This window comes from Nelumbo lutea, chromosome 5 (genome assembly GCF_056320005.1).
Source record: "Nelumbo lutea isolate HS-2025 chromosome 5, American lotus-T2T, whole genome shotgun sequence".
Taxonomy (NCBI): Eukaryota; Viridiplantae; Streptophyta; class Magnoliopsida; order Proteales; family Nelumbonaceae; genus Nelumbo; species Nelumbo lutea.
Genome location: NC_142688.1, coordinates 9,090,437 through 9,106,855, shown reverse-complemented (window position 1 = coordinate 9,106,855; position 16,419 = coordinate 9,090,437). Strand labels below are relative to the sequence as shown.

Here is a 16,419-nt window from a genome sequence, read left to right as displayed (position 1 = left end):
TTAGGATATCTTTAACAAAGAAGCAACACATGCATGTGTACAGTGTCAGGTATATGCATGTTGTCACGTCTCATTTAAGAACTAAGCACTAATAGTTGTAATTAAGAGGTGATGTCTCCTACATTATTTGTCTTAATGTAAAAAAAAATATCAACATGATTTCAAAGGGTTACTCCTTACTCGGTTTGAAAGCTAAGCGAAGAACATAAGCTACAATAATGAATGAAGAAGACCTTGAACTTAGGCAATTGGCCTGTAAATAAATGGAATGAACAAGTCAAAAGTCAAATTGAAAGATCTGGCTTGATTAGATTCGTGTAATTGTATGAAAGAATCATGAGCTGTTGTGATTTGTGTAACCCCGTTTAGAAGCAAAGAATTTGTCTGAACGATTTACAGTAATTTCATTTTTCTTTTCCGGGGGGGGACTATTTAGCGGGTCTCAGTTAAATGATCCAAGGTGTTGGATATCTCCTAAGATGGTGGGTTCTTGATCCACTGCACATGCAACGTATATTACGTATGTCTATGTTCTGTAAGTAAAGGACGGATGTTTTGTGTCTGTCTTCTCTGTACCTACGCCTAATAATATGTCCAGTGGAGACAATTTATCAGTAGATAGGCCCAAAACAGAAACAAAGATAAGGACGGGAATTAGAGAGCAAGTACAGAAACAAAGAAGCCTCGCTTTTTTATTTCTTTATTTATTTTCTCAGAGAAAAAGTATGTGAAAATAAAGAAAAAATATTGAAGATGGAACGTGATTGGATAATGTCTTATCACTGCTGTATTGTGTGTATTAATTATAGTTTTATAACTATTGAAGATTGTGATAAATTGCCAACCTTCCTAACTTTCAATTCAACTCGTCTAGAAGTGAGAGAAGTTTGGTTCAGGCCATTAGACTCTGGTCAGTGGTCTCACCTCCTGTGTCTTTCCATGACACTGTGAGTCCTGGTTTACTAGTTTAGTAGGCATCGGTCCCATTTTGCAACGTCAGCAACAGTGGAAACTGCCGACTAGGCCGGCTGGCTATCGTTGTCAAGGGCAAACAGCCTCGCCACAAGAGGCCGCGTGGCTCGCTGACGCGTACACCCGGACGAACTGCCAGCTTGGGATTTGCTGATTTGGCCGTACATGGACCAATGTACGGTCTATGGGCGGCAACATGACGTGGTGTGGACCCATCTCTGTTCCCTCTTCTCCCTACGCGTCCGGCGTCAAATATATTTTCCTGTCGACGACCTGAAACCTGCATGGCTCCCTCTCCCGCCCGAGCTTTCTTACCCGGTGGGCCCGCCCTGACGCTATCTATTGCGTGTCACTCAACCGGACTCGCCTATAAGGCTATAAATACTCCTTTGTTAGCTTGCAGTCCACATCCCCAACCTAAGCCAATTAACCAAAGCGTCAATCTCCCCTCTCTCTCTCTCGCTCTCTCGCTCTCTCGCTCTCTCGCTCTTTTGCTCAGCTACTCTTTTCTCTTCAACGATGGCTGTGGATTCTTCAATCTCGTCCTCCAGCGAAAAACACGCCACGGCGCTTCAGTTCATCGAAGACATGACAAAAAATGCCGACTCGGTTCAACAGAAGGTGTTGGCTGAGATTCTTACTCAAAATGCCGAAACCGAGTACCTCCGGCGTTACCAGCTGGGTGGGTCGACCGATCGTGACACCTTCAAATCGAAGATCCCCGTGATCACTTACGAGGATCTTCAGCCTGAAATCCAACGTATTGCTAATGGCGATCGCTCCGCCATCTTATCAGCACATCCCATCTCTGAGTTCCTCACCAGGTAATTAGTTTCCTTTCATATATTTATCCGAAACTATTATAAACGACCTTGACTGCCCAAAACCTTTAATGCTGATAACTTTCTTTTGCGGTCTCACAGTTCTGGAACTTCTGCGGGTGAAAGAAAGCTCATGCCCACCATTCAAGCAGAGTTGGACCGTCGTCAGCTGCTCTACGGTCTTCTTACACCTGTAATGAACCTGTAAGCATTCATGTCACTATTGTTCTGTTTAATTTTAGCTTCTGGCTATAGCTAGCAAGCTAAAGAAAGAAAAGATGTGCATTTTATGATTTACCCCTGAACTGGGTCTGAGAGACTCCGAGTGTATTTTATGGGGTTGGTTGAAGGAAAATAACGTTTAACGTCTCTTCATTCTTTTCGTCTTGCTTTCGGACAGTTATGTACCGGGACTAGACAAGGGGAAGGCTCTTTACTTCTACTTCGTCAAATCAGAGACAAAGACGCCAGGTGGACTGTTGGCCCGCCCAGTTCTCACCAGCTACTACAAGAGTGACCACTTCAAGACCAGGCCCTACGACCCTTACAATGTCTACACCAGCCCCAACGAAGCCATTCTATGCCCTGACTCCTTCCAAAGCATGTACACCCAGATGCTCTGTGGCCTCTACCAGCGCGAAGAGGTCCTCCGAGTAGGTGCCGTTTTCGCCTCCGGCCTACTCAGAGCCATCCGCTTCCTTCAACTCAATTGGCGAGAACTCGTCCATGACATCGCTACTGGGACCTTGAATTCCAAGATAACTGATCCTTCAATCCGGGAATGTATGGTGTCTCGCCTTAAACCCAACCCCAAATTGGCTGAATTCATTACCAGTGAGTGCTCTGGAGAGAAGTGGGAAGGAATTATCAACAGAATTTGGCCTAAAACCAAGTACCTTGACGTGATCGTCACGGGTGCCATGGCGCAATACATTCCCACCCTTGATTACTACAGCGGTGGCTTGCCGCTGGCATGCACCATGTACGCGTCCTCCGAGTGCTACTTCGGCCTGAACCTGAAACCCATGTGCAAGCCGTCCGAGGTAGCCTACACCATCATGCCCAACATGGGCTACTTCGAATTCCTACCTCATGATCCAACATCGGCTTCCCTGTTGTCTCGAGACTCCCCTCCTCCCCGCCTCGTCGACCTTGTCGATGTAGAGATAGGGAAAGAGTACGAACTGGTAATAACCACATACGCCGGCCTGTACCGCTACCGAGTCGGGGACATACTTCGAGTGACCGGGTTCCACAACTCGGCCCCGCAGTTTCACTTTGTGAGGAGAAAGAACGTGCTGCTGAGCATCGACTCAGACAAGACTGACGAAGCAGAGTTGCAGAGTGCGGTCGAAAACGCGTCAAAGCTCTTGCGCGAGTTCAACAGTAGCGTGGTCGAGTACACAAGCTATGCCGACACCAAGACTATCCCAGGGCATTACGTGATCTATTGGGAGTTACTGGTGAAGGACCCAGGGAATGGGCCGACTGATGAGGTGCTGAACAAGTGTTGTCTCGCCATGGAAGAGTCACTGAACTCGGTCTACAGACAAGGTCGGGTGGCGGACAGCTCGATCGGTCCATTGGAAATAAGGGTAGTTAAAAGCGGTACATTTGAAGCGCTAATGGACTACGCAATCTCAAGGGGTGCTTCAATCAACCAATACAAGGTGCCAAGGTGTGTTAACTTTACACCTATCATGGAGCTACTTGACTCCAGAGTGGTCTCAGTGCATTTTAGCCCAGCCTGCCCACATTGGACCCCAGAACGACGAGGTGACGGAACGTCAGGCGAACCGAATAAATTCAGAATGTCTAGCCCACCAACTCAACCAGCTGCCTAGCTTTTGCAAAAAATTAACTTTTATTTACACTTGTTATTCTTTTCCTTTTAATTTGTATCATTTTCTAGCTTCTTTTCTTTTGTTATTCTCTCCTCTTTAATTAGCTTTTGTGAAAAGTGTCTTTCGACGTTTCATTTTCAGGCCAGGCCTTTATAGGATCAAACTAACATCCTCTAAACGAAACATAGTGGACTATCGTGTATGTTTCGTTCTTTCACTTTTACTTCTTTTTCCAGTACTAAACCTGCAACTCTTTTACAGCTCCTTGTTCTCCTGGTAACAGATGTAAATTAGAGAGAGAGAGAGAGAGAGAGAGAAGAGAGAGAGAGAGAGAGAGAGAGAGAGTAAGAAATAGATAATAATTCAAGCTTCCGTCCGCTGGTCGGTCGGTCTTTACTTGAATGAAAGGATTTCAGCAAACGTGCAGTTACTATATTCCTTGAGACCTTCACCGAAAAGCATCGCCCAGGGAAGGCACGAGGCATACATGTAGTAGAGTTCGATCTTCCCTTGTCGGTGCGTTTTTATATATTTGTCGCTTAGAGTTGTTATTCTAGTCTATAAATCTCTGGGACGTCAGAGCTGTGGAAACTGGAAACCCCACAAGAAAAATATAAAACATCACAAGATAATGAACTAATTAACTCAAAGCACTAATAATAATATACTTACCCCCATCTCGCCTGTGCTTGACCACTCCCAACTTCGTTTCTTAATTCTCATTCAACCTTCGTTGGATGAATTAGTGATTGCACAAAAATAGTTACATGAGCTTATTGTCATGTGCTGTGCTGAAGGTAACATGATCATTCCTCTGTATCATAAATAGCTTTGAAAGGTACAGGTTGCAAGATTCTTTAAGCTTCCACGATTTTGCTCTAAACTTTTTTTTTTTTTTAATTTATAATAGTTAATATATTGACTCTTCAATAAGGACTTAAGCAGTGATGACTAATAGCCATGCTTGTCCATGTTTATCTTCAAAGCATTGGTTAATCTAGACTAAAGTGATTTTTCTGAGCTTGGTTAAAAAAAAGCATAGGAGAGAGGATGAGATAAAATACTTTTCTTTGACCTATTTTATTTAATTTTTATATAAGTAAACAAATCCAAAAAAAAAAGCTAAAAAGACAGTCTTCTTCTCGTAACGAACCAATTACGAGGGCGAAGAGTAGGGCTGTTGATAAGAAGACTCAATCCGACCAAATTGACCAATTTGAACTGATTTAACTTGAGTTGGTCGGGTTTTTTTTCAGCACTGGCCGATTTTGGGTTGTACCTGAACCGAATCAAATTAGTAGTTAGTAGTTAGTTCGTAATTAGTAATTACAACCTACTTAGTTTTTACTTAACTAACTTGCCTCTATCCTAATTACAACCTAACTTAATTTCTAGTCTTATAGTTAGTAATGACATTAATGGAAAGTATGTAAGGCAACTAGACAATGAATTTTTTTGGAAAAGTTAAAAAAAAAGAATCAAATGATCTTAATTTCTATGGTCTTTTACACCAAGTATGCAACCAATTACACTTAGAATTAGGTGTCATTTTTTTATTTAGATTAGAAGGTTTTTTAAAATATACAAATTTCAGTCTTCTTTCTCTTCTCTAATACAGTTTGACTTTCTATTTTCTTGATAAGTTGATTGAGGGGTGCTCCTTATTCACAAAGTTATTGGTATGTTTTTTCTTAATTTATGTGTTTTCCTTGCTGGATGATGTTGTTAGCTACTTCTCTGATGCCTAATCTACCAATTTATTACCATGGTTAAACTTAGAGTTGAAACCGACCCAGTCCAACTCAAGCCGACTAAGTCATTTTTGTTTAACATTTCGATTTCAATTTCAGGCAACCCAATTAGATCGAATCAGTTGAAAAAATCTTAATAAACTAGTCCAACCCGATCCATGAACAACCCTAATATGGGCACCTAATAAGGAATATGAGGTGTATTGGGCTCCTCGAACAAAGGCTCAGTCCAAATACGAGGTGAGAGCCTATAAGGAATGCAAGTCATTTAAACGGACTGTTTTCATAATTTTTTTTTTCAAATTAAAATGTAAAAAAAGAGAAAAATGGATACTTGACTGCCGCTAAGTTTTAGAGACGGTAAAGACCAGAGAAGATAAGTTACATTGCATTATCCCCACGCATCGGTTGACATGAGTACCTGTCGTATATAAAGGTAGATTTCAAAATTTAATGGTTATATTGAATTTATTTCTCTTAACTTAACTTGTATAACTCAACCGTCCTAATTTTTTCAAAAAAAAAAAAAAAAAAACAAAAATTAACCATTCTAATGACTTAAACGTCAGAGTTCCAAGCCTACAATATCACCCCGAACTCTCTGACCTGCCTTTTTCTTGTATTTGGATTGAATCCTTGTTCGAGGAGCCCCGTAGACCTCACATTCCTTACTTGGTGACTTTGATCGCCATCACTTTTGATAGGAAAATAATTAATAGATAAACAGAAAGTTCTTAAGAACTTTACCTCCGATTTTATGGTTCTATTGTTACTTCCTATCTCAAAACCAAACACAACCTTTAAGGATTTTTAATTATGTTTTTATTTTTTACCTTTTTCTGTGATTTTTTTTCTGAAATCAAATTCAGTATAAATTTTCTAATGTGTTATTTTGGATGAGATTTGTCCTCAAATTTTTATTTGTCATTTTGTTGATGAAATGGATGTCTCGAATTCCAAAAGTTATTGTAATTAAGAACTTTGAGATTCGAAGGCCCCGGGGTGAGGAGTCTAACAGTCAAAGTTCGATGAGTCCCAAGAGAAAAAGGGAATGAGTACCAGCCTAGCAGGTATGCAAGGTAAGTGATTCTATTTAAGGTGGCGGGTAAATGAGTAAATGCCTATTGCCTACCATTATATAGGCAAAGTGACTCACCTCTCGAGACTAAACTTGATTGGTTAGTCTGCAACACGTGTCCGAAATCTCGGAATACTTGTTTTATAATATGTTGGCAGGCACGTCTTACCTCTTACGTATGTCGTACAATGCTGGGCCCCGCTCTAGGTCGTTCGTTATTGGCCACTTGAAGCCATGACATCACCTGTGCTCCTGTGGCTGCCACTTGTCCTTCTTGACCTAATGCCCTCTCCTTTGGGTTATCGTGCTTAATGAGCAAGGGTGGATGCCTATGTATCGGATACCAATTGATTCTTATAGATTTGGCCGTATATGTTCATCAATTCCTTTGGCTCAATTTGGAAAAAGTATAAATAGTCAAATACATATAAAACACAAAATTTTACATTTTTAAAATTTTATTTATATTATTTCCAAAATTTGGAAAGAGTATAAATGTAAATATATACAAAATAATATAAAATTTTGCACTCTATATATTTATATTTGTATTCATTCGAAACTAAGCGTGTAAGTGTTTTAGGGTTTATTAAAGGTAAAAAATCTCATCTTTATGGAAGGGTTTAGATGATTTCCACCTAGTTTGAAGGGCGGAATTTCGTTTTTGGTTCTTGAATATATAACTAATAAGGTTGAAAAGTTTGCAACATTCCCCAAATCAAAATGTTCACGAGGCACGTTCTCGCGGCTACAGCAAGTTTGACTGAAACATCCTCCCCTGTTCTCTCGTTTCAAAGGTTCAGGACGAGACCGCACCCGCCCCAACGCCTCAAACCCTCAGCCAACAAAATCTGTTTAGGACTTTTATCAGAATAGTTTAAAGTTTAGTATATTTGACCATCTGGGATAAATAGACTGCACTCCACCTCAGAATTTTAAGTTACAACCTTCTCTTAATCTATTACTAGTCCCAATAATAAACCATATCTTGCTTGTAAGTTTAGCATCGATCCATAGTCATAGTCAGGACTTATCCTATTTATACGGTGGAGTTAAAATTTGTAACTTTGTAAAGATGGACTGAACAATAAAAACCCCAGCTAAACTAGTCGTGAGTCGTGACAAAAAGTCATGACCAACTGCTGGGTTTTGGGCGGAGCTTAGTCACTTGACCAGTGCCCAATGGGAGCCCGTGCAATTTTGTAGACCAATCCGTATTAGTTTCCATGTTTCTTTGTCCACTCCCACTCCCGTCTTTTACTTTGGGGACGTATCTACATTTTCTACAGTTAAAGAGGAGACAAAGACAAGTCCATTAATGTACCGTAATTTGCGTAGTCATACAAAAACAAAATACAAAGACTTGAAAATGGAGATGAAATTTCAATTTTCAAGTTTCAACTCTTTCTTCCTACAACGTCCGTGTTTCCGATTAGCTCTTTTATAGGAAACATCTTCCCACCAAAGCCGCTGGTAACTGGTAAAGGGAACACCTCTCTCGGTGAAACAGATTGAGCAAGCAATAAAGGTACATGAGTGCTTCCTAAGAAACCATACATATGAAATGGAAAGATTCTATTGCTGGCGAAAGGATTGACCAAAGCTTTTACATTTGAATTGGTTCGAGAAGTGTTTTCAATTCATTGTTGATCCAACCCGATGAACCATTTGAACTGTCACTCAGTCAAGATTTCAGGTTCACATTAAGTAAAATCTGGAGAAAAGTCAAAACACATTAACTTGGTAAAAAAAATCCAACCCGAACAATTAGACCATTGACCCAATCAACCCGATGACTGGATTTCGGATTCCAGCACTCTCTTTCTTGCATATTAAATCATGATTGATTGTTATACCTTCATTTCGCGTACCAATCATCGACCGAATTTTGAACCTTGGGTGGAAGTGGAACTGCAATTTGACCAAATCTACATGACTGTCTCACTCTATGGAGTATGTACCAGTTTTAGATATTAAAAATTTGAGATTTTAAGCCACTTTTTTTTTTTTTTACATAAAAACTTCGGCTCTCATTTGAGATTCTGAATATTCTACTTTTTTTTCCTCGTACAAATTTACAATAAGTTCAGAGAAACAATTGTTATTTCCTTTTTTTTCGTGGTTGCAATTGCAATGCATTCTTTTTAAACATCTAGAAACTAGTTGCATGCATAAACAAAAATTACATGATGAAGCTATAAAAAACAGCATTTCTTAGGCCTACATTTCAAGCTTTACTCGCAAAGGAACTTGGGAACCTCAGCTATGGATTATTGTGACACAGGTCTTAAAAAACCTGCCTCAGTATCTTAGGAGGAACCATGAATTCCCATAAATCATAATCCAAAATTGCCAAGAGACCTCAACGTAGCTGTTCCTGTACATTGATTTTCTTCATGCCAACAAGAATAAGAACTCCTAAGCAACTAGCTCACCATTTGAAGCATCATTGGATTCCACATCACTAGACAAGGTCAGCAGTTCCATCAGCTCCAGCCGGTACTCAAGGCCTCTGAGGTAGTGTCCTAGTAGCATGCACCTTAAGACCAATAAAGCATTAGATTAGTAATGAGTTAAGAATCCACCAACCTAATTAAAAGCATGAGAAGTATAGAATGAAGAAGATGGACATACCAGAAAAGCAGGCGAGCAAGGTAATCCCGAGTGACTGAAATGATGGGCTGGAATTGGATGGAAGTGTTCTCAACAAGTTCAGTACAATCTTCTTCTGCTGCAATGTTCATGATTCTAGTTGATGTGTTATCAGAGAGAGAAGTCTTAGAATGCATCCTAGGAGAAAGGGTTGCAAGGAGCCCATGTACGACACTATGAATGGTTTCTTGCAATTCAGGGGATGCTGGTTCTGACAGCTCAGCCACCTGTTCATAGAAACAGAAGTAAAGAACCACTCATAGGGGATAGATCTGCTAGTCAGGGATTACAAACTTCAAATGACACAGGGATCTTCCACCTGGCTCTGTTGTTGAAAACCAAAGGACTCTCCATATGCATCTAACTACTCTCTATTTGTGGAGTACACTTTAGTTTAAATTTTAAACCCCTTCCATGTAACCAAAAAGTTCAAAAAAGAAAAAAATAAAAAGCTTTTTGGGGCATTACTTCTAATTCGCCCAATAAACACCAAGGAGATTTTGTATCAAACCTCTCCTGATAATTAGTAATGAAGAATTCGGTGGTTCGACAAATCAAAATCAAATTTGCAAGGACAAAATTAGTGATAGGGGTGTTCATGGGTCTGTTCGTTGTTTCCTTTGTAGGTTGTTTGGCCAACCAAACTGACCTGATTGGGTTGGGGAGTTGGTCACCCGAAACTGACCAACCATTAGTGAAAACAAGCCAACTTGGGTTGTATCGTTTGGGTTGGTTTTCAGTTTGGCCGGTCGGTTCAAAAGATTTAAATTTAAAAATTGCAGCGGTATTATTAAAAATTAAATTAGCCGGCTTCATCAATTTGATGAACAGCCCTAATTAGTGAGTGTTTTTTTGTCTATTTATTGGTTGGCCAGTTGTTGGAACCATCTCAAGCCACTTTAGAAGGTTTAGGCATTTCTCCAAATGGACTCAACTAAAAACCAAGGAAAAGATGATATCAAAAGCCTGCCTTCTGAACAATCTACCAGGGTGGTACTTGTAAGAAAAGAGTGAGAAGAGAATCCACATCCTAATCGTTCAAGATCTAATAAGCAATGAAGTAAATGTAAAGTCTGCAGGCTTTTGGGCCAGTTTATGATGGGTAAATAGGTAAAGGATGCCAGTTGTTGGAGCTTTTATGAGGTTTCTAGGGACAGAGATCTCAGCTCTCGAATTGGAATATTTTCTGGGTAAATTTTCTGCTGGGTCTAACCTCACTACTCATCTAATATATAAATGGGAGAGTTGCTTTCCTGTTTTAGGTACAGGGTAGTCACTCCCCTTTGAAAAACAGTTTCCGGAAATAAAGACTACCTTTTCAGGACCCTGAGGGAGAGGTGAGGGCTATCTTTTCAGAACCAATCAAACAAAATAACTCAATAGCCTGAAATATTGGATCCATAAAAAAAAAAGGCCTGAGATATTGGCAGTACTTCAAGGTTTAAAGTTAAGGAGGTCACTTGAATATAAAGGCCTTGTGGTGGAAGGTGACTGAAGGCTAATAATAGCATGGCTGGACTGAAACAGAACCATCCAGTTCCACAGACACAAATATTGTAAGGGAAGCAAGGAACGCAGAAAGGGATCTGAACACCACCTTTGTCTGAGTATGAAGATCAGCTAATGGCATGTCTTATATTCTAGCAAAACAGGGCACCAACAGAGAGCCACAGATTGTACCAATGGGAGCCACAGATAAAAGGGATGGTTGGATGGAAAATGGAATGATGTAATGTAGAGAAGGGTCAAACAAACGGTTATGATGTTGGAAGAACATAAAAGGATGTAGGAGTGTGTTGGGTACTGCTTGTACCAATTATACTGTACATATCTATTGTTCTTTCTCACACATTAATAAGATGACAAGCTATCATTAAAAAAAAAAAAAAAAAACTTACTGGATATGTTCATACAAACTCCTTTTGTTTTTGTCTTTTTTGCCTATATAATTCTTATTAGAAAAAGTGTTTAAAATAGAAAAAAATCATAGAAAATGTAAAAATTAAATGAAAAAAAGACATGCCCTTATACCTGTAGGCTGGGATCATGCAAGCGTAATATTTCCATCAATGGCCTATTCCATGCATATAAATGCACCAAAACATACGAAAGTACAAATTGACAGAACATGTTTCCTCCACCATTAGTATAATCCCTGTAAAAACTGACGACTATATGAACTATAAAAGTAATTTGAGATCTCTTTTGATAAAGGAAGTTGAAAACATGATTAAGACTTGTTAATTAGAAAACTTTAAGACATGTTACCAGCATGAAAATAACCCCTCCTCATCAGGGAGTTATTGTGCCAAAGTCATATAGTCAACTTATTAAGAGTCTGACCACAAAAGAATAGGGTCCAGCAGATTTAGAAAATCATCCTTCCAATGTCAAGATTCCAACTTGATGAGTTAGAGAAGTCTTTGAGTGTCTACACTATAGACCTAGTTTCAAAACCCATCTTCACCTACCAAGCTACCAATGAATAATGATTAACCCTTTTACCTGCCAAGAAAAGAGGTGGAGAAAAAAAAGAAAGTAGCATTGATAACAGTTCTTGGAGCCAGGATGCCACAACCAACTCAGAGCTCTAGAAAATCATAAAGTGATGGTAACATGGACAAGCACTTTCACCGCGGTTTTATTGGCTGATTGCAAAAGCCATGGGAGAACAGGTGTCATCATCCCAATATTTGTCAAGAAGAAAATCACAAGTTTCCTCACATTCCCTTGCCTCAAAACTTATTGGAGGTGGAAATGGGAGCAGCCACAGCCACCTGAGCTCTAAAATTCCATATTGGAGGATATCAGCAGCTATCATGCGCACCCTTCCTGTGGAATCATTTTAGAGGCCAGAAATAAGGACAACCTTAACTGCCCTTAATGTGAAATTCAAAAGAGTGGAAAATAGGGGCCACCTCTAAACACCTTGCAAGTGGAGAGTAGAAGCCACATCAAACAACCTAACCATTAAACCTTTTCCAGGCAAAAAGTGATATAAGCCTTGCACAAATGAATCACCTTTCCACCAACCAACCACATCTCACCTTGCTAATCTGGCACTAGTAAAGTTAAGGAGGAGATTGATCAGGGCTCTTGTATTTTTGGACAATAAGGGTGTGCTCGTCATTTTACATCTGAGGGATAGGGTTTAGCCTAAGAGTTTGATGTGCTTAAAATTTGTCTAGTTCTAGTATGATTGACCAATATGGTGAATATCTGAATGATATTGGACTATTTATTTATTTTTTTGCCTATTGTGCGTATGGTGAGTGATTCTAGGTGCCAGTTGAGTGATTTCAAGCTTTCTCTCTCTATCTTCTTTATAATTTTGTAAGCAGAAACCACAACCATCAACAGCCAACCAAATCTTCATTAAAAGAGATTATTTGACATTTCTAAAGGATTAAAAATGATCCAAATTGTTTTTCTCTCATATTTATATCAAAACCCTAATTTTTCCCATTTAAGAAATTTTCATCCTTTTGTGCCAAACCACCTTCAAATGCCCTCAAATTATGTCACTCCACACAAGTTTCAATCACCTTCCATTCCATCCAAAAATTCTAACCAAAATTTTCATTCATGGAAATTTGGCAAATTCTCTTATGAAGGAACTTTTTTCTTGTTGTGAAAAGTCTGATTAAGATGCCTTCAAATTAAACCATTCCTTGTAACCCATCATCTTAAACATCTCTAAATTTCCTTAACTATTCCATCCCTTCATCAGTTCTTACATTTTTTTCTGTGGTCCCAAAAATAAGCTATATTTCTCAGAATTTTAACCCAAAGTCTTTCTAACCCCTTCGAATCCTTACCTTTAGTCCTAATATCATCCCTATAACCCTCTCTTAGCCAATGATTACCCCCTAGACTCATCCTTGGGTTACTAGTCCAATGTCAATTTGGTGTCAGAGCAGTTGGTCCTACATAATTTAGTCAGTGCTCTTCGGCCAGCCTCAATTTCATAAATCTTTTGGTCCATCCTTCAACCTATTTCTCTTTCTCTCACTCTTCTGTTTTTAGCAACAATACCATATGGATGCGACAATTAAGATGCAGAAACAATAATCACAAAGTGAAGGTATCTAACTCTGTAAACTGCGATATCATATAAGCTACTAAAGCAACTTGTAAGAAAAATATTAGTTGTAATACCAGCTACAAAAAGTTAAAGATAAAAAATGTCAGAAAGATTACCTTTTCTGGTTGCAGAGATCTCAGGTAGTCCAATAAGTCATTCTTCTCTTCCCCAACAAACTGTTGCATTTGAAGGGCTGCATTTTTCCTTTTAACTTCAGATAGTTCCTTCATATTACATATAAAAGATAGTTAGGTGATGATCAAACAGAACCATTAAATTACAACAGGACCTGTCTGTATTAGCCTAAGGATGAGAATAAAAAACAGAATGTGTATAGCATAAATTTGTGAGTGAAAAATTTGTAATATAATTTCTCACATGACATAGTTCACTCAATTAGACTGATAACTGGGCTTTTTGATATTTGGGTAAGTCCCATTCGGAAATCATGTAGATGTTCCCTTAATTACATCTCTACTAGGGGCAAAGAAAACCTCTTGATTCTGAATTAGTACAAATGAACAGACTAAACTAAGTAGAACTTTCCTAGAGAGTTTTCCTTTGAAAACTCTGTTATATATTCCCTCTTCATTTGATAGAAAACCAACAAACTTATTTTTTAATGCATGACATGCAAATAGGGATCATAAGTCACCATATTTCATAAATAAGGTTGGCCTTTAAATATTGGTTATGTGCATTATCATAGTGTGGGGAACTATAATCAGCCAAGTTTTTTTTTTTTTTAGCTAGGCTTTAGAGGGAACCATAATTGGCCAAGTTTCATGAACAAGGCTGTAGATGGTTGTTTTTCACATAAAGTAATGATTTTATAGGTGTATATAGTGTGATGAACTATAACCAGCCAAGTTTCATGAACAAGGCAAGGAGAGAAAGAGAAAAAATAACAATAAAGAAAGAAAGGGTGAAAGAAATAGAAGTGAAGACATAGTTCTCATGAAGGAAGTTGAGGAGTATCATAGTGAAGAGGTGGAGGAAACACTTCAATCCCTAACTTCCTCTTTCTCCTTCTCTTCTTTTTCTTCACACCACAATCTTCCCCTCTTTCTCCTCTTGTTTGTCTTTTATTGCTGGAAATTCTATCAACAAAATAGCATTAGCTAAAAAAATGTCATTAGCCCTCTCTCCTACAAGGAGAGGGGTTAATATAGAGGAGGGAGATGGTTAGGTAACTCCACACCCCTATCTTCTTAGGGTGCCAAGTGTCACCTCACTTAAAATGGGTTAAGGAGGGAAAATAAAACTTTCTTCCTAGGGTGACATGTGTTACCCACTTAAAGTGGTTAAAGGAGGGAAAATAACTCCATCTTCACAGGGTGAGATGTGCCACCCCACTTAAAGTGGCTAGAGGAGGGAAAAAGTCTTCTCTTCCTAGGGTGACACGTGTCACTCCACTTCAAGTGGCTAAAGGAGGGAAAACAACCCTCTTGTTAGGATAGAGCAAGTGGCATTCCCTTTATAAATATAGTGGGACACCTCACAAGATTATTAATTAATATAAATTTAGTTCTTTTAGGGCCTGTTGTCCCATTAAGGGTGTGTTCTGTAGTGTAGATGAGAAATTGGTGAGTGTGGACTGGTCCACACCACACTTTTTGATTCCATGTATCTCATATGCATTTTATGAATGACCTACACAATCAATCATAGATGTCTAATGTTTGCATTTTAAATAATAAAAATATTGACAAAAGCATAAAAATTTAAAATTAACCAATAAATATTAATTTTAATAAAAACAATAGTAAACTAATTTAAAAATAAAAAATATTTTAAATATTTAAAAATATTATTATTTTTTTTATCAAAAATGGTAACTTTCATTAGACATATTAAGAGAATACATTGTCACCACCCAGTCAATGGTGTTTACCCCAAAAAAAGTACTTTTTGATTAAGAATAGCCCAAAACAAGTTTTCCCTGAAAGTTCCTTGCTTTGCAAGGGTGTCGGCTAGTCCATTCGCTGACCTCCTTGTCCACTTGAACAATGCCCCAACCTCTCTTGCTAAGCAGTTTATTTCCCTCATGAATTGTTGATGTACTCAGGCCCCCAAGTTATTTGACTGCAACCACCCAATTAATAGTTTAAAGTCCCCTTCTACCTCAATCTGGTGTAACCCCCATTGTTTAGCCAGTCTTAGATCTTGTAGCAAGGCCATAATCTCTGCTCTCAAAGAGTCTCCATCACCTATCGGACCTGAATACAGTGCATTAAGAAAATTAATATTTAAATAAATGAAAAAAGAGTGGAAAAGGATTACCACCGGGCTTGTGATAAAATTAAAAAATTATTATTTTAAAATTTAAAAATTAAAAAGAAAGAAAAGCATGTAGAAGAGATGTATTGTATCAAAATAGAGTGGAAATGTTGTGGACCGGCCACATCCACAAGATATATGTCTGGCCAGGGTTTTAGGTTGTGGACAGGGACAATCCACGATGTATTGTGGACCAGTCCCGTCCACAGCCAACTGAACTCCATGGACATCTCATGGTGTGGACCGCAACGTGCCATCCATGAGATGGACATGGTTCTGAACACCGCCTAAATGGGCTCTACTACAGGCCCGTTAAATGCTTAAAGCATTATAAATAAGGCCCAATTAACTTGGGGACTTGTTCATTAAGCCCCTTTTTTTCCTAAATTTTTCAGCCCACCCATAGTACCGACTGGGCTTAAAAGATCAAGCTAGAAAGAAAGCCCCTTTTTTTGCTGTGATTGGGAGTACCTTAATAACCTTCTCACAGTCCAACAAAATTAAGGACTTGACAGAATTTAATGGAGTTTCATGAATTGTTAAGACATGACAATAGAATATTATGACAATTGAGATTCAGTCTAGAGTTGCTACATGCACCACCATTCAACTAAGATACATGGGTCAGTCTTTTTGGTTTGGTAAATCACTTCCTTTTCTAAACCAAACTTCCAGACACAATGGTCTATGGAGACAGACATGACTTGCATTTCAACAAAAGCATCTCTTTTCTCGAGGATTACAAAAAGAAGAATGAATGTGATGGCTTGCACATCATAGAAGCAAATAATGAGAGAGGTTCACAGTTTTCAATCTGGTTCCTAGCTTGCTGAAAGTTTGCACAATGCCCTGTCTCACATTATCATAGCCCAGAGTATCATAGCCAACAAAGAAAACAGTAATGCTTCAAATAGAACCTAGAGAATAAGAATTTGCC

The 16,419-nt window shown here is 38.8% G+C and overlaps 2 protein-coding genes across 2 annotated transcripts in view; one reads left to right on the top strand and one right to left on the bottom strand.

The window, feature by feature from the left end:
• Positions 1-1,375: 1,375 nt before the first annotated feature.
• GH3.1 (Auxin-responsive GH3 family protein) lies at positions 1,376-3,777 on the top strand. The gene is made up of 3 exons (XM_088947887.1): positions 1,376-1,796; positions 1,896-1,997; positions 2,194-3,777. The coding sequence occupies exons 1-3, from the start codon at positions 1,492-1,494 to the stop codon at positions 3,635-3,637; spliced, it is 1,851 nt and encodes a 616-aa protein (XP_088804013.1). The 5' UTR covers positions 1,376-1,491; the 3' UTR covers positions 3,638-3,777.
• Positions 3,778-8,499: 4,722 nt separating this feature from the next.
• LOC148850212 (MAR-binding filament-like protein) overlaps positions 8,500-16,419 on the bottom strand; it is a 32,945-nt gene continuing 25,025 nt past the window's right edge. Inside the window, exons 4-6 of the mRNA XM_088944347.1 lie at positions 13,319-13,426; positions 9,101-9,345; positions 8,500-9,005 (exon numbers count right to left, since the gene is read on the bottom strand). Coding sequence (XP_088800473.1) covers positions 8,885-9,005; positions 9,101-9,345; positions 13,319-13,426 — 474 coding nt within the window. The 3' untranslated portion in view covers positions 8,500-8,884. The remainder of the gene's footprint in view (positions 9,006-9,100; positions 9,346-13,318; positions 13,427-16,419) is intronic.